Here is an 18,677-nt window from a genome sequence, read left to right on the forward strand (position 1 = left end):
TATTGTGGGTGGGAGGCGTCCCGACTTCTAAAATCTGAAATGTGGTAACCCTATTTGCCAACTATGAAAAATGTGTTATTTGAGCGGCGACAAAAGCAGCCCCAGAGTGAGAATGTATAAGCGATACACCGGGCATGAAGTTAATATGCAGGGCAACTTTAATATTAAACTAGTGAAATTCTCTAAAAATCGCTAGATTTGCGTAATGCGGAGACTATAAATAGGGCACACTCGGTTTCTATCGCCGCCTGGCAATATTTTGCTGAAAGATTACACATTTGGCGACATTATTAGAACTTTGAGGTTCGGTGAAATGTTTTGTAGGAAATAAAATGATGAGAAAAAAACGCTTAGAAATGTATTTGCCAGTTTCGTACTCTGAGTTTCGTACTCCGAGTTTCATACCTCGGTGTACTAGAACACATTAACCTTTGAACTCATGAAACAGATCAACAGAACGACAGTTTAAATTCATGTTTTATTCTCTGTAATTTTTTAATAACTTTAAACATATTTCAAGTCATAAAATCAAAGTAATTTTCTTTTATTCCCATTCCTTTCAACAAGCCTGGGAGAAAAGAACTGATACAGTGAACAGAACGTGGAGGAAAAGATCGATACAGTGAACAGAACGTTGAGGTGAACAGATACAGTGACCAGAACGTGGAGAAGAACAGATACAGTGACCAGAACGTGGAGGAGAAGAACAGATACAGTGAACAGAACGTGGAGGAGAAGAACAGATACAGTGACCAAAACGTGGAGAAGAACAGATACAGTGACCAGAACGTGGAGAAGAACAGATACAGTGACCAGAACGTGGAGGAGAAGAACAGATACAGTGACCAGAACGTGGAGAAGAACAGATACAGGAACAGAACGTGGAGGAGAAGAACAGACACAGTGAACAGAACGTGGAGGAAAAGATCGATACAGTGAACAGAACGTGGAGGAAAAGATCGATACAGTGAACAGAACGTGGAGGAAAAGATCGATACAGTGAACAGAACGTGGAGAAGAACAGATACAATGAACAGAACGTGGAGGAGAACAGATACAATGAACAGAACGTGGAGGAGGAGAACAGATACAGTGACCAGAACGTGGAGGAGAACAGATACAGTGACCAGAACGTGGAGGAGAACAGATACAGTGACCAGAACATGGAGAAGAACAGATACAGTGAACAGAACGTGGAGGAGAACAGATACAGTGACCAGAACGTGGAGGAGAAGAACAGATACAGTGAACAGAACATGGAGAAGAACAGATACAGTGACCAGAATGTGGAGAACAACAGATACAGGAACAGAACGTGGAGAAGAACAGATACAGTGACCAGAATGTGGAGAAGAACAGATACAGGAACAGAACGTGGAGGAGGAGAACAGATACAGTGACCAGAACGTGGAGGAGGAGAACAGATACAGGAACAGAACGTGGAGAAGAACAGATACAGGAACAGAACGTGGAGAAGAACAGATACAGTGACCAGAACGTGGAGAAGAACAGATACAGGAACAGAACGTGGAGAAGAACAGATACAGGAACAGAACGTGGAGAAGAACAGATACAGGAACAGAACGTGGAGAAGAACAGATACAGTGACCAGAATGTGGAGAACAGATACAGGAACAGAACGTGGAGAAGAACAGATACAGTGACCAGAACGTGGAGAAGAACAGATACAGGAACAGAACGTGGAGGAGAAGAACAGATACAGTGAACAGAACGTGGAGAAGAACAGATACAGGAACAGAACGTGGAGGAGAACAGATACAGTGACCAGAACGTGGAGAAGAACATATAGTGAATAGAACGTGGAGAAGAACAGATACAGGAACAGAACGTGGAGGAGAACAGACACAGTGAAAAGAACCGTAACATGGAAAACAAAAACACCAAACAAAAAAAGAAATGATTCAGAAGCTGCTTAAAGCGGCACCTCACTGGGAGCCCAGGTACAGTACAATAAATACACATCTGCATCAAAGTTTAATACATCCCTAGGGTTTTAAAGAACATCTAGTTTTGAAGCGCAAGAATTTTACAACACGAGGTACAATGGTAAAATGTGACAAATGCCTCAACATGGGATGAAGGACACTGTACCGCTAATTCATTAGCATTTATCCAACCACCCATGACACGGGAAGTATACATGGGACAGAGATTCTGGGCCAACAGATTGGAAGAATTGATGGCTCTCTGTTTGAATCTCTCGTTGAACCCCAATGCCTTTTATTTTAGCTGCGAAGTTTAAAGTAATGCAGTTTGTACATTCATTCCCCACGACTTGGGCATCCTTGCTAGGATCACGCTCTCCACTCATAAATGCCACCCACGTACGTACATGTCCAGCAAGCAAGAGGTCATCTATTATACTTCCCAAATCAGAGACATGATGATTAATGGGGTAATGCCCATCTGTGCTAGATCAGGGGTGGCCAACTCTAGTCAAGAGCCAACGGGTCAGGTTTTCAGGATATCCCTGCTTCAGCACAGGTGGCTCAATCAGTGACTCAGTCATAATGGCTGCACCACCTGTGCTGAAGCAGGGATATCCTGAAACTCTGACCTGTAGGTAGCTCTTGAGGACTGGAGTTGGCCACTGCTGTGCTAGATACTAAGCTATAAGGTTCTTTACAGCCCATTCACATGGACAGACGAGAACGAGAAGGTACCTTTATGCCTCAGCCCAGTTTAGTAACGATAGCTTTAACGTAACACAACAAGCCACTTGGTAGTACTAGTCTGCCCCCGATACTTAAAAGTTTAGTTCGAAAATATCCTCACAGAAAAACAAAAATATTAGTTGATGCTTCTTTTTTTTTTTAAGTATTAGATCGGCTGCCTTTTGTTAGTTATTTTCTCATCATTAAAAATGACACACAGGTCTTCGCGTGTACAAGAGCCTGCAACCAATAGCAAAAGGTAAGGATAGGCCGTTTATTTATGAACGTTTCACGCAGAATCTAGAGTTGAACCAGTTCTCTTCTAGGTGTTACGGGTTTTAGAGTTATTTTACCTTTATTCACACCGCCTTGTACATACATCCCTTCCAGCTAAGAGTTGCCAAATACCCCAATGGATATCATTGTACCCTGTTGCTATGTGTGTGTAATGTCCGCTGCCTCGTGCTGCGGTTGGACATCCTTGAAAGAGAGACCGGGGGAGTCGCCAACTATGAAAGCTTCCCTTTGTGTACGGAAATGTGCATGAGATGCGTATGCACTGCGGCCCTGGCAGGGTTATCATGCTGCCGACGGAGGCGTGTGCAAGAAGCAGGTCCACCGCAGTAACCACAGTAACAAACAACAGCCCCACAACTCACTGCAATGGAAGGGAGGACTTGATACCCGGTAAAATGGTATATTGTTAACCCCTTCCTCGCCAGAAAGGGCCTGAAACACTGTCCAGCTTGGTGGTGCTGAAACACTCAGGCACGGTCTGGGTGGAAAAACACACCGGGTAACCCGTTATTCCTCTCTATCATGTCCACGTTGCAGTGATTGGCTGCATGTGCTGCATGTACTTCTATTGCATCAAATCGCTGGTGGCTACAGCACATGGCTGCGTATGTAGCGTCCCGCTATACAAGCAGGTAATGGAGGACAAGAGCCTTGGAGAACGTGCTTGTCCCATTAGGCATGTAGCGTGTACAAGATGCAGACAGATCTACAGTGCTTAGTACAAACATAACTATACTAGAATGAGGAGATGTCCACTGGACATGCCTTCCACAGCACTGCCCTGGGACAGCAGGGAAGAGTCCAACTATTTCCCATACGTCAGATATATATATATTTATATATATATAGATATATATCTATATATATATAGGGCCGTTAGGTATACAGGATGAAAGTAGGGTTAGTGGACTGGTGTTCACTGTAAACATGTATCACTACAGAAACTACACACCAGACAGTGCGTGGAATGTGTCCTTATCAGGACATTATACAGAACCCCAGGTCGCTTAATACATGGGAAGAGAACACGTGATCCAGGCAGTGACACAAGCTCTTTCACGGCTGAATAAAGCGCTCTGCGTTTCACGCCCGGCAGATAGAAATAGGGTGGGGCAGGGGGGTGGGGCTACAATTTGATCATAACTTTATTAAGCCCCATTACCTATTGTATTTCTCCATATAATCAAAACCAGCAGAACTGTGAGACTTCATATTCAGGCGTAAACATTAATATTAATAAACTGCGCTTACCTTGTCAGACAAATTTAAACCCGTAGTGCCATCTACTCACCCACTTTCATACGTACACCCATTACACGGGACTGGTGGCATTTGCCAAGATGGCAAAACCTTTTGTTCAGTGGGACCCAGTTAGCAGCTCTCCCTGGCCCGCATATCAATATCCTGCATCATAGAAGCCCCCAGACTACGAGGCTAAGGACACTAAGCAGTCTTTTATTGCACTCATTCTGATTGCTTTTAATTGGTAGAGCTCCTCTCCTTGCAATGTGTAGCAGGGGTGAAATATATACGTTCCCAGCAATCTTCCACTTTCCGCAGAGTCTTTAATGAACCTGCTCTAGCTGGACACTGGACGATCGGTCATTTCACCCTACGCGTTTCTCTGGTGCTCATCACCAGCTGCCGAGCACAGAAAACAAGTTACTGGACGCACCTTACAGGTTCTGACACCTTTCAATGGAGCTCGTCACAGATTTCGTTGCAATGTTTTTTCAAGAACTCAAAGTAGTCTTCTTCAGATGTACAGGGCTAAATCTGGGGAAGAGACTTGTGAGGTCTGAAACACACATTCACAAATACAAAATGTACAATTCTCAGGGTGGTCCAAGTTATCACAACCCTCAACAAACCCTACACTTATCCAGGACCTACAGGGATACAAACCCTCTGCTGACCAACAGGTAAACGTGTATTGCAATCACAGCTCCTTCAGGGTTAAACAGCTGAAGAAAAGTTGCCAAAATTAAAAAGGATCATGGAGCTCTCCCATTTAGTGCTGCTTCGGTGCTTAGCAAACACCACAGGTCTCAGGGTAGGCACAGGATGGGAAGTGGGAGGTGGTGCGTAATACAGAAGAACTCCCTGTGGCTGTGTGTGTCACCAAAGGGATTTATGTCAAATGATTCACCAGGAGTAATACCTGCAAGTTTATTATATCAAATGTTTAGCTGGACTCCACTCTGTGGCTTGTTCCTTCACACTATGTACGTCTGTTTCCCATGTAAAGGGTATGGGTGCGTATGGGGTGAGCAGACACACAAATACACATCACCACAGGAAATAAAGCTTCCGACACATTCATGCAGCCGCAGAATCTCTTCGCGTGTAACCTCCCGCTGCTCAGCGTATCAGACAATCACCAACTACATTCACCACAACATTGGAACAACAGTTACACAGAGGCGCTCGAAACACTGGAATGGACATGTTTTCCTTAAGACCTACTGAATAAGGAAGGGGGAAACAATAGATGCTATTATAAATATACAGGCGCCCCCCCACGTGATGCAGGAGCCGGAGGTCTGAGATGATGAGTTGGTAGAGGGGCACGGGGAGGGCGCAGTGACGGGCACGGGGAGGGCGCAGTGACGCGCGCGGTGTTTAATCCTCCAGGCTACGGAAGGCGTTCTGCATGTCCTCCAACAGCTGGGCGTAGTCTGCCTTAATCTTGGCTTCTCCTTCTTTCACCGGGTCCTAGAGATAAAAACAAACTTCAGTCTTGAACTTCACCCAGACAGTGGTATAACCGGGTGGAATGATTAAAGCGGGGAACCAAAGCAGAGAGCTTTGTGCAGTAGCAAAGCAGTGTTGGGTTGTAAGTCTGGGGCCAAAAATGCAGCATTAAAACAGTTGCGTTGAAAGTGAAAGACCAATATTCCCATTACAAAGCACCATTTAAAGATCCCAATCTAACCTAACATACATTGGATTTAAACCAGAGGAACCCTCGCTCTACCAAGTACAGAGAGAAGGGTAGGGGCATCTCCAGGATAGGGACACAGCATAATTTTGTGAACTTTACATACATGGGATGTAAGAGCACGTTCAAAATGTTACACATTTGTTATACAATTCCATAGTTGATGGTTTATTTAATATCTTTTAAAAAATATGCCCCAAAAGCATAAATCCCAAACCCCCCCTGTGATAAACCCCATAAACCTTTCGTGTGGTGCTTGTTTTCGGGGATTACACCTCAGGCAGGAATCTGCCATTTGTGGAAAATGGAGCGTTGTGGCCATATTAAGGAGTCCATGAAACAAACTCCTATATTGACATTTATCCAAAATTGAAAACGACGGGTGGGTTTGACATGGAAATACCCAACCGCAAAATAAATATATTAAAGAAATAAGAAAAGGCTACTTCTAAAAGAACGGTCAGAGTGGGCCGTTAGGAGGCCAACACAAGCCTACAAAGTTAGAAGGGAAGAATGTGGATCTTCCGTTGGCAAAGAGAGTTTTAAAGGGCTTCTAGTTTTCATTATTTTATGGGGTGCGGACCACTAGCTTTTTGTCTTCTAAATCGGTCGCCTTTGCGCCATTAAATACGGTCTTGTTGGCGGCCACAAAAATATAGAAAATACATTTGGCAAAATAGACCCCGCCCTGCCGCAGACTGGGACATATCTGTCCGGATACGAGAACGTGCTCAAAGTAACAGGAACGGGAAAGTGAGATATTGGGATAACACCTTTATAAAGGACACAGATTTCATCATGTTGACGAAGGGTCGTGGTTCTGACCCGAAACGTTCTTGCAAAATGGATACCCACTAAATTAACTCACTACTATGGACTGAAACTACATGTAGGGTCTCTCCCCTGGGGAAGACTGCCCTGCGTCCATTACATAGCTACATAGTAGATGAGGTTGAAAAAAGACATAGGTCCATCAAGTTCAACCTATGCTAAATTTAGACAACAGATACTTTATCCTATATCTATACTTACTTATTGATCCAGAGGAAGGAAAACAAAAAACCCATTGAGGGGAAAAATTAATTCCTTCCTGACTCCAAGAATTGGCAATCGGATTAATCCCTGGATCAACATCCTTCCCATGTTCACTTATTTGGTATATCCCTGTATACCTTTCCCATCTAAAAAGATGCCCAACTTTTTTTTGAACAAATCTATTGTATCTGCCATCACAGTCTCCATGGGTAATGAATTCCACACTGTAACTGCCCTTACTGTAAAGAACCCTTTCCTTTGTTGCTGGTGAAATTTCCTTTCCTCCAACCTTAAGGGATGGCCCCGAGTCCTTTGTACTGCCCGTGGGATGAATAGTTCTTTTGAAAGCTCCTTGTATTGTCCCCGAATATATTTGTATATAGTTATCATATCCCCTCTTAGACGCCTCTTTTCTAATGTAAATAAATCTAATTTAGCTAGCCTCTCCTCATAAGTTAGATTGTCCATCCCCTTTATTAATTTGGTGGCTCTTCTCTGCACTCTCTCTAGTTCCATAATGTCTTTTCTTAGGATTGGTGCCCAAAATTGTACTCCATATTCAAGGTGTGGTCTTACTAGTGCTTTGTAAAAGGGCATAATTATGTTTACTTCCCTTCCATCTATTGCCCATTTAATGCAAGATAAGATCTTGTTTGCCGTTGCAGCTACTGCATGACATTGGGCACTATTGCTAAGCCTGCAGTCTACAAGTACTCCTAAATCCTTCTCCATCAAGGATTCCCCAATATATCTCCATAAAAGTCGCCTTTTTATTCTTGCATCCCAAATGCATAACCTTACATTTATCTGTATTAAACCTCATTTGCCATTTACCTGCCCACGTTTCCAGTCTCTCCAAGTCCTTCTGAAGAGAAATTACATCCTGCTCTGATTCTATTACCTTACACAATTTAGTATCATCAGCAAAGATGGAGACTTTGCTCTCGATCCCAACCTCAAGGTCATTAATAAACAAGTTAAAAAGCAGGGGTCCCAGTACCGATCCCTGAGATACTCCACTCACGACTTTAGCCCAACCTGAAAAAGTTCCATTTATGACAACCCTCTGTTGTCTGTCCTTTAACCAGTTTTCAATCCAGGTGCATATATTATTACTGAGTCCAATTTTCTTTATTTTGCTCACCAACCTCTTGTGTGAAACCTTATCAAAAGCCTTTGCAAAATCTAAGTAGACCACATCAACTGCATTACCCTGGTCTAAATTCCTACTTACCTCCTCAAGGAAACAAATAAGGTTAGTTTGGCAAGATCTATCCTTCATAAATCCATGCTGACTATTACTAATAATTTTGTTTTCCATTAGGCATTCCTGAATATTATCCCGTATTAAACCTTCAAGTAGTTTCCCTACTATTGAAGTCAGGCTTACAGGTCTGTAATTTCCCGGTTGTGATCTAGCTCCCTTTTTAAATATAGGCACCACATCTTCTTTACGCCAATCTTGTGGTACTTAGCCTGTGGAAATGGAGTCCTTGAATATTAAATATAATTGTTTGGCTATTACTGAGCTTAACTCCTTGAGAACTCTTAGATGTATGCCATCGGGGCCAGGTGCCTTATTTACTTTATTTTTTTCAAGTCGCTTATGAACTTCTTCCTCAGTTAACCAATTGTTCATTAATAGGGAGGTTGTGGCTTCCTCCTGCAGTACTACTATTGAACTTGATTCTTCCCTGGTAAACACAGAGGCAAAGAATTTGTTTAATACCTCTGCTTTTTCCTTATCTCCAATAATCTGCCTACCCATCTCACACTGAAAGGGTCCTATATTTTCTTTTCTCATTTTTTTGTTATTAAGGTACTTAAAGAACTTTTTAGGGTTGACCTTACTTTCTATTGCAATCCTTTTTTCATTATCCATTTTTGCTCATTTGATTGCCCTTTTGCAATTTTTGTTGCATTCCTTATAATTCTGATACGATGTCTCTGTCCCTTCTGACTTGAAGAATCTAAACGCCTTCCTCTTCTTGTCCATTTCCTCCCCTACCTGTTTATTTAGCCACATTGGTTTTGACTTATTTCTTTTATACTTATTACCCAAGGGTATACACTGATAAGTGTGCTTTTCTAACAATGTTTTAAAGACTACCCAAAACTGCCCCTCTCCTGTTTGTTTCCTCAATTATTTGGGTCATATAATTGTCTTTAAGCACCCCCAAAAACCTGTTTCCTTTTGTTGTAACACTAATCTCATTGCCCCAGTCTATGTCTGGATAATTAAAATTCCCCATTATGCAAACATGACCCAGTTTTGATGCCTTCTCCATTTGCAAAAGTATTTTAGCTTCCTCAATCTCACAGATATTTGGTGGTTTATAGCATATTCTCACAAACATTTTCTTTATACTTTTACCTTCACTGCTAATTTCTATCCACAAAGTCTCTACATTTTCATCATTCCCTTCATAGACATCATCCTTTATAATAGGTTTTAGATCCGGTTTAACATATAAACATACTCCACCTCCCCTTCTATTTGTTCGATCCTTCCGAAAAAGGGAATAACCCTCTAAATTAACTGTCCAGTCATGAGTTTCATCCCACCATGTTTCAGTAATGCCTATGATATCATACTGCTCCCTTGCAGCTATTAATTCAAGCTCCCCTATTTAATCTGTCAGGCTTCTTGCATTAGCAAGCATGCATTTAAGTTTAATTTCAGCCTGTACTATTATCTCATCTGCTCCTTCCTTTCTGCTCCCACTTGGTTTAGTCTTTAGAAGTTTTCTAGTATTATCTGTATTTACTATGGGGTGTCTCGCTGCTTGTCAAACTCGCACTTGCCCCCATTCTACCTCCATACCCCCTTGTATCCTCCTCTATTCCATTTAGTTCATTATCTGTTTCATTCCCCTCCCCCCTCCATCCTAGTTTAAAATCTCCTCCAACCTTTTTAGCATTCTCCTCCCTAGCACAGAAGATCCCTCTTCATTGAGGTGCAAACTAACATTTATTTTTCTATACCTTTAATTTGAAACGATTTTGATTTTATATATATATTTTTTTGAAAATGTTATTTGCATTAGCATTGTGGATGCAACTTTAAAGGTGTGCGTGGTTCTTTTGCACCATTCCTAACGCAAATAAGTTGGATGCACCCATTACCGCCACAGCACCCAGTCACGTGGCTTCCATGGGCGTATGCAGTGTTTAAGGACACAGCACCCAGCCATGTGGCTTCCATGGGCGTATGCAGTGTTTAAGGACACAGCACCCAGTCACGTGGATTCCACGGACGTATGCAGTGTTTAAGGACACAGTACCTAGCCACGTGGCATCCACGAACGTATCCAGTGTTTAAGGACACAGCACCCAGCCACGTGACTTCCACGGGCGTATGCAGTGTTTAAGGACACAGCACCCAGCCACGTGGCTTCCACGGGCGTATGCAGTGTTTAAGGACACAGCACCCAGCCACGTGGCTTCCACGGGCGTATGCAGTGTTTAAGGACACAGCACCCAGCCACGTGGCTTCCACGGGCGTATGCAGTGTTTAAGGACACAGTATCCAGCCACGTGGCTTCCACGGGCGTATGCAGTATCTAATAACAGTACCCAGCCACGTGGCTTCCACGGGCGTATGCAGTGTTTAAGGACACAGTACACAATGCTGACCTTGAACTTCATCGTGCTCAGCCTGTACATGACGTCCCCCATTTGCTCCCTTATAATGGTCCACGTGATCTTGTTGTCGCTCTGAGCCGTGGTTTCCACGGCACGACGAGCCATGTCGTAGAACGCGATCATGTTGGACAACATCCCCACCGTCTTGTAGAACGGGCAGAACCTGCAGGGAGGCAGAAGGGTGACCCCGTTTTCATCAACACCCTCCAAAAAAAACTTTCATTATGCCCTTTGTATGTATATCTTTATTTATATACCGCCGTGGCAATGATAGAACAGTGGGAAGAAGTGCTTCAGACATAAAAGTAACATTAGGAAAGGGAGTCCCTGCCCGAAGAGCTTACAATCTAAGTGGTAAGTATGGAGAACTTAGAGACAGTAGGAGGGTGTTCTGGTAAGTGCGTCTGCAGGGGGGTCAGGGTCCGTGCGTATGAGATGTATCGGATGAGCCACGGAGCTACTCAAATGCTTTGTTAAGGAGGTGGGTTTTAAGAAAGGTCCTAAAGAGGGTGCTAGTCGGATACTGAGGGGAAGGACATTCCAGAGGTGTGGGGCAGTCAGTGAGAAAGGTTTAAGGCGGGAGAGGGCTTTAGATACAAAGGGGGTAGAAAGAAGACATCCTTGAGCAGAACGCAAGAGTCTGGATGGTGCATAACGAGAAATTAGGGCTGAGATGTAAGGAGGGGCAGAAGAGTGTAAAGCTTTAAAAGTGAGGAGAAGAATGGAGTGTGAGATGCGGGATTTGATCGGAAGCCAGGAGAGGGATTTCAGGAGGGGAGATGCTGAGACAGATCTAGGAAAGAGTAGAGTGATTCTGGCAGCAGCATTTAGGATAGATTGTAGGGAAGACAGGTGAGAGGCAGGAAGGCCGGACAGCAGGAGGTTACAGTAATCAAGACGGAGAGAATCAGGACCTGCATTAGTTTTAGCAGTAGAGCGACAGAGGAAAGGGTGTATCGTTGCAATGTTATAGAGGAATATTCAACAGGTTTTAGCTAGAGTGTGAATGTGAGAGGACAACGTGAGGGAGGAGTCAAATGTGACCCCTAGGCAGCATGCGTGTGATACTGGGTGTATGATAGTACTGCCAGCAGTAATGTATAAGTGGGCAGTAGGGCCAGGTTTGGGAGGAAGTATGAGACGCTCTGTATTCGTCATGTTAAGTTTCACCCAGCAGGAGGAGGCTGGCAAACCGTGACAACACCATATTTGAAGGGAGTCACCAACACTGCGGACATATACACCAGTACAATTTAACCCATAGCTGCCATGGTTAGTAACCCCAGCCCCTATAGCAGTGAGGGGCCTAAAGGTGACATCCCACATGAAAACATTTATACTATTTGGACAATTGTATACTATGAGCTGAAGCAGCAGCTCCGTGGCAATGTCGCTGCTTCAGAGACGGATGAGCAATGTTTGAATCCCAGCTCTCCTTGTGACCTTGGCAAGCCCCTCACTCAATCTCCTTGTGCGGTGGGCACCAACATCTAATTGCAAGCTCTTCAGGGCAGCAACATATTGTGATTAACAAACATACAGCAAGCTCAAATCCCCAACATCCACCACACATTCATATATGTCAATATATCAAAAGGAGTGCTACTGAGCGTGGCCATCCAATGTGACAAAATATATAGTAATTAGTATATAGTTAAATACTTTAATAATATTATTCTCATGAATAAGGGTCATTTAGTTAAACCCTTTGGCCAAAGCGTTATAAGCCTGCGGCCACGTCACAGCATGACCACATTTGCAGGTCCTAACACTAACCTGTGAACCTTCTCCTTTACCTCTGTTGGACGGAGAATAACCGCCGGGAGTCTTGTCCGTACAGCAAAATGAAAAAACTTCAACTGGCATCAGTTGTTTGGAGGTTATTGGCCCCTCCTCCCAGGGTTTAAGCTCACCCCTCCCCACTTTTTAATTTAGGTTTTTTTTCTTCTTCATTTTGCTGTATGGACAAGACCTGCAAATGTGGTTATGCCGTGACGTTGGCTTGCAGGCTTATAATGCTTTGGCCAAAGGGTTTAACTTTAACTAAATGAGCCTTATTCATAAGAATATTATTATGGAAGTATTTAACTATATACTAATTACTATATATTTTGTCACATTGGATGTAGCATTGGGCTTTTCTGTCTTTTGTAGCAACTTATTGTGCCTGTAAAATTCTATGTACAGCGGCACACACACGGTCAGGGCTTCATAAGAAATATGCAAGATGAGACTTTTCCATGGGATATATGAGGTACACGCAGCTGGTGTCAGAGGCAAATTAGCGCCCCATATCAAACAGAGGAACACACAAAAATCCAAAGCTGCCGTTAGTTTTATCCACACATTATAATGGGATGCAAACATTATATAAGTTATGGTATATCAAAAAATTGTCTACCCCGCACTCAGAAAAGAGGAGTTCAGAATTGGTCAAAATGAATATTTTTGCAGGTATCCAAAAATAACGCAATAACCCATATGAAGAGATATAATGCAACACACAGAAATTAGGGAACACAACACAGTGCAACACACAGGAAAGGGAAGACAAACGCACACACAAGGAAATAAAAAAAACACACAAAAGAAGATATATAAAAAGTGAAAAAGGGACTAACGCCGCTACAAAATGAAAAAGGGGGGCAACGTTTCAGGGCAATGAACCCTTTCTTCTGGCCAATTCCGACATAAAACATGCAGAACTTCCCTTTAAAGACCAAAAAAAGTCTAACCAGGTCCCTTCTGGAGCTCAAGATATGCTGCGTATACTTCCAGTTTGGAGTTCAGAAGTCCCTTAGCGGAGGCTGGTTGATGACCAGGATAGCAGCGTTATGGTGATACCCACTTGTCTGGCGCCTAACCAATTCTGAACACATCATCTCTGGGTGCGGGGGGAGACAATTTTTTGATATACAGGCATACCCCGGTTTAAGGACACTCACTTTAAGTACACTCGCGAGTAAGTACATATCGCCCAATAGGCAAACGGCAGCTCACGCATGCGCCTGTCATCACGTCCTGAACAGCAATACCGGCTCCCTACCTGTACTGAAGCTGTGCGCAAGCGGGGAGACTATAGAGCCTGTTACACATGCGTTATTTACATCAGTTATGCACGTATATGAGGATTGCAGTACAGTACATGCATTGATAAGTGGGAAAAGGAGTGCTTCACTTTAAGTACAGTTTCGCTCTGGTCCCATTGTGTACGTTAATGCGGGGTATACCTGTACTGTATATTTACTTGGAAGTTGGTGGGGATTCCCTGTCTCCCTGCACCTTCTTCAGGTCAATTGATTGAATATGATCCTTAATCTGGGTGGTGCTGTTTGCCTTGTATGATACGCATTATATATGGTGGGTAACAAAAAGTAACAAAAAGCCTCCACTGTACAGTGCACATTAAATACAAGTCTCAGACACCCCTGCCTTCCCCCATTATCTATCAGCATACAATGCTTCCACTGCTGCCAGGGATTCTGGGTAATCCCATGCAAATGAGCACTCACCGGTCACCTTTTGCTTCTTATCCCTTTTAGCATGGGTGCTCTCTGTACCCCTTTACCTCGTCTGTTATAAAATATACACAGTGGAAGAGAAGTGCAGAGCCAGTAACCCCACTGACAGACAGCTATTTCGACCTTTTGGGTGTCATCAGTGTAAGGTTGGATATACTGGCTCTGCAATGCGACGCTGGGATAGGTTTCAAGCAAACATTATACAAGTTACGGTGGGTAAAAAAACACAATGTGACAAAACCCTCCGCGTACAGTGTACAGCAAATACAAATGTCACCTGTGAGCGCAGTCACAGGGAGTTTTATCGGATCCGATATCAATGGCGGCCAAGCAAACAATAAATAAAATGATGGTTTTTACATTACCATTTTTTTCAAAATGGAAAACGGAGGGATTTTACAAACCCTGTATGTGACACTCACATCTGCCCCTCTCACCTCCTACTGTGAAGCTGTGACACTCACATCTGCCCTGCGCCTCTCGCCACCTCCTCTGAAGCTGTGACACTCACATCTGCGCCTCCCACCTCCTACTCTGAAGCTGTGACACTCACATCTGCCCTGCGCCTCTCGCCACCTACTGTGAAGCTGTGACACTCACATCTGCCCCTCTCACCTCCTACTCTGAAGTTGTGACACTCACATCTGCCCTGCGCCTCTCACCTCCTACTCTGAAGCTGTGACACTCACATCTGCCCCTCTCACCTCCTCCTCTGAAGCTGTGACACTCACATCTGCCCTGCGCCTCTCACCTCCTCCTCTGAAGCTGTGACACTCACATCTGCGCCTCCCACCTCCTCCTCTGAAGCTGTGACACTCACATCTGCCCTGCGCCTCTCACCACCTACTGTGAAGCTGTGACACTCACATCTGCCCTGCGCCTCTCACCTCCTCCTCTGAAGCTGTGACACTCACATCTGCCCTGCGCCTCTCACCTCCTACTGTGAAGCTGTGACACTCACATCTGCCCTGCGCCTCTCACCTCCTCCTCTGAAGCTGTGACACTCACATCTGCGCCTCCCACCTCCTACTCTGAAGCTGTGATACTCACATCTGCCCTGCGCCTCCCACCTCCTACTGTGAAGCTGTGACACTCACATCTGCCCCTCTCACCACCTACTCTGAAGCTGTGACACTCACATCTGCCCCTCTCACCTCCTACTCTGAAGCTGTGACACTCACATCTGCCCTGCCCCTCTCACCTCCTACTCTGAAGCTTTGACACTCACATCTGCCCTGCGCATCTCACCTCCTACTCTGAAGCTGTGACACTCACATCTGCCCCTCTCACCACCTACTCTGAAACTGTGACTCACATCTTCCCTGCGCCTCTCACCTCCTACTCTGAAGCTGTGACACTCACATCTGCCCCTCTCACCACCTACTCTGAAGCTTTGACACTCACATCTGCCCTGCGCCTCTCACCTCCTACTCTGAAGCTTTGACACTCACATCTGCCCCTCTCACCCCCTACTCTGAAGCTGTGACACTCACATCTGCCCCTCTCACCCCCTACTCTGAAGCTGTGACTCACATCTGCCCCTCTCACCACCTACTCTGAAGCTTTGACACTCACATCTGCCCTGCGCCTCTCACCTCCTACTCTGAAGCTGTGACACTCACATCTGCGCCTCCCACCTCCTACTCTGAAGCTTTGACACTCACATCTGCTCCTCTCACCCCCTACTCTGAAGCTGTGACTCACATCTGCCCTGTGCCTCTCACCTCCTACTCTGAAGCTTTGACACTCACATCTGCCCCTCTCACCCCCTACTCTGAAGCTGTGACACTCACATCTGCCCCTCTCACCCCCTACTCTGAAGCTGTGACTCACATCTGCCCCTCTCACCACCTACTCTGAAGCTGTGACACTCACATCTGCCCTGCCCATCTCACCCCCTACTCTGAAGCTGTGACTCACATCTGCCCCTCTCACCACCTACTCTGAAGCTGTGACACTCACATCTGCCCCTCTCACCCCCTACTCTGAAGCTGTGACTCACATCTGCCCCTCTCACCACCTACTCTGAAGCTGTGACACTCACATCTGCCCTGCACCTCTCACCACCTACTCTGAAGCTGTGACACTCACATCTGCCCTGCGCCTCTCACCTCCTACTCTGAAGCTGTGACACTCACATCTGCCCCTCTCACCCCCTACTCTGAAGCTGTGACACTCACATCTGCCCCTCTCAACCCCTACTCTGAAGCTGTGACACTCACATCTGCCCCTCTCACCTCCTACTCTGAAGCTGTGACACTCACATCTGCGCCTCTCACCCCCTACTCTGAAGCTGTGACTCACATCTGCCCCTCTCACCACCTACTCTGAAGCTGTGACACTCACATCTGCCCCTCTCACCCCCTACTCTGAAGCTGTGACTCACATCTGCCCCTCTCACCACCTACTCTGAAGCTGTGACACTCACATCTGCCCTGCGCCTCTCACCTCCTACTCTGAAGCTGTGACACTCACATCTGCCCCTCTCACCTCTTACTCTGAAGCTGTGACACTCACATCTGCCCTGCGCCTCTCACCTCCTACTCTGAAGCTGTGACACTCACATCTGCCCTGCGCCTCTCACCTCCTACTCTGAAGCTGTGACGCTCACATCTGCCCCTCTCACCACCTACTCTGAAGCGGTGACACTCACATCTGCCCTGCGCCTCTCACCTCCTACTCTGGAGCTGGAGTGTGGTATGCTTGGGGGAAATGTGAAGTACTTCACAAGGGCAATCCCCCAAGTAGAGGGGGGACAGGCAAATACTGCAGGGGAATTTAAAACCACTTGGGATAGACAGCACTGTCCTAAGTATGAGCGAGATCTCAGAATATGGCCGCTCTGAGGTGTCCCAATAGATAAGAGCCCTGCAGCCCGCCCAGGTTCCTATCTGCCAGACACACGAGAATGACGCTGCGCCTGCGACGCAGATCAGGGGGCGCACGCAGATTTACTGCGCTGTAGGAATTGTTCCAGAGTTTCTGCTATACAGCTGAAGCCGGGGTATCCTTTCACACGGGTCATTTATCTCCCTCAGAAACAAGTTTTAAAAAAACAATGCAGCCTCTTAAAGAGGGAATCCCAGCAGCTTCAAAATATCAATCTTTTTTTGTTTTACTATATGCCGCCTTTCATTACCTTTATTGAAAACTAATTACCTAAGCGGTCGATAGATTAGATCACTGAATGTGCCGCCTTTCAGTTTCAAATCAATCCTCAGTCAGTGTAACTCAGCAGCTACAATGTATTCTTATATTACTAAGAGATAAAGGGAAAGGGCAGTGGGAACAGCGCTATTGCTAAAATTACAAAAATTAGTGTCAATTAAACAACTAATAAATATATATATACTCCTAAAATATTAGGCAAAGGCTGCCAGGAACAATAGGTTTTTTTTTTTTTTTTTTGGTTTGTGTCTTATATTACTAAGGTAACATTATCTATTGTTACAGTTTGCAGCTCAAACTGCTGGGAACATTGGCAACAAATGATTACAAACAGGAAAGTGTTACAAAGATCTTGCACTGCTGGGGAGGTGGCTAAAGCCTGCTATAGAAATCACAGGATGCTCACATACACATAAAGGGGATTAGGAGGTGAATTTTAAAATAAAAAAGGTAGTAAATATTAAGTAATACTACACAACTGATTTTAAAAACAAAGCCTGTAGAGTATTGCACGGATATTGCACAGATATTGCACAGATATTGCACAGATATTGCACAGATATTGCACAGATATTGCACAGATATTGCACAGATATTGCACAGATATTGCACAGATATTGCACAGATTGCCCAAATAAAGAAGCGATCCTCAGAAGCTATTTAAAAAAAACAAAAACAAAAAAAGTTTTTTTACGCCCTGATTTTTATTTGGGATTTTAATGGCCATTCAATAGACAGCCATAGAGGATGGTGTATGGTGTTGCAGCTTCCCATTGGCGCGAGATTACGCAGAAATGTTGTTTGGGAGATTTAAACCCGGTAACTTCACCGGTAATTATTTTGGGAACTACGGGGTCCCAGGAGTGTAAAATAGTAACCCCCCTGTAACAAACCGAGGGCTAAAAACAGAAAGCGAGCAGAAGGAACTGCTCCTTTACCGACCGGCATTGCCCAGACCAGGGATGGGCAACTCCAGTCCTCAAGCCCCCCCAACAGGTCAGGTCAGGATAACCCTGCTTCAGCACAGGTGGCTCAATCCGAGGCGTAGCCAAATATCCTGAAGACCTGGCCTGTTGGTGGCCCTTGAGGTCGGCTGGTCAAGAATATATATTACACGTCAACATGTGTCCATATAAAGAACCAACGACCACACAGTATTCCTTCCCAAACCCCGTGCTAATCGTTACAAAACATTCCTTGGGGGAGAATCAATAGAGTCGGTGAGTCCTGAGCGGTGAATAACCGTTTCTGCGCTGGAGGCGATTTACACTGAAATGTAACAACTGCACGCTCGCTTCCCTGTTCTGTGCGCGTTTGTATATACTATTGGCAGATAATACCAGTTAGGATGAGGTCATATTTGTGAAGTAACAGTTACCAAAAACAAATGAATTC

At 44.8% G+C, this 18,677-nt stretch overlaps 1 protein-coding gene across 2 annotated transcripts in view; it reads right to left on the reverse strand.

Annotated features, from left to right (window-relative positions):
• Positions 1-459: 459 nt before the first annotated feature.
• Positions 460-18,677, reverse strand: part of ATP6V1A (ATPase H+ transporting V1 subunit A) — a 71,373-nt gene continuing 53,155 nt past the window's right edge. For both annotated transcript variants that reach the window (XM_075592849.1, XM_075592850.1), the window contains exons 15-16: positions 10,585-10,756; positions 460-5,687 (exon numbers count right to left, since the gene is read on the reverse strand). In XM_075592849.1, coding sequence (XP_075448964.1) covers positions 5,595-5,687; positions 10,585-10,756 — 265 coding nt within the window. In that variant the 3' untranslated portion in view covers positions 460-5,594. The remainder of the gene's footprint in view (positions 5,688-10,584; positions 10,757-18,677) is intronic.

Source organism: Ascaphus truei, chromosome 3, assembly GCF_040206685.1.
Source record: "Ascaphus truei isolate aAscTru1 chromosome 3, aAscTru1.hap1, whole genome shotgun sequence".
NCBI classification, from domain to species: domain Eukaryota; kingdom Metazoa; phylum Chordata; class Amphibia; order Anura; family Ascaphidae; genus Ascaphus; species Ascaphus truei.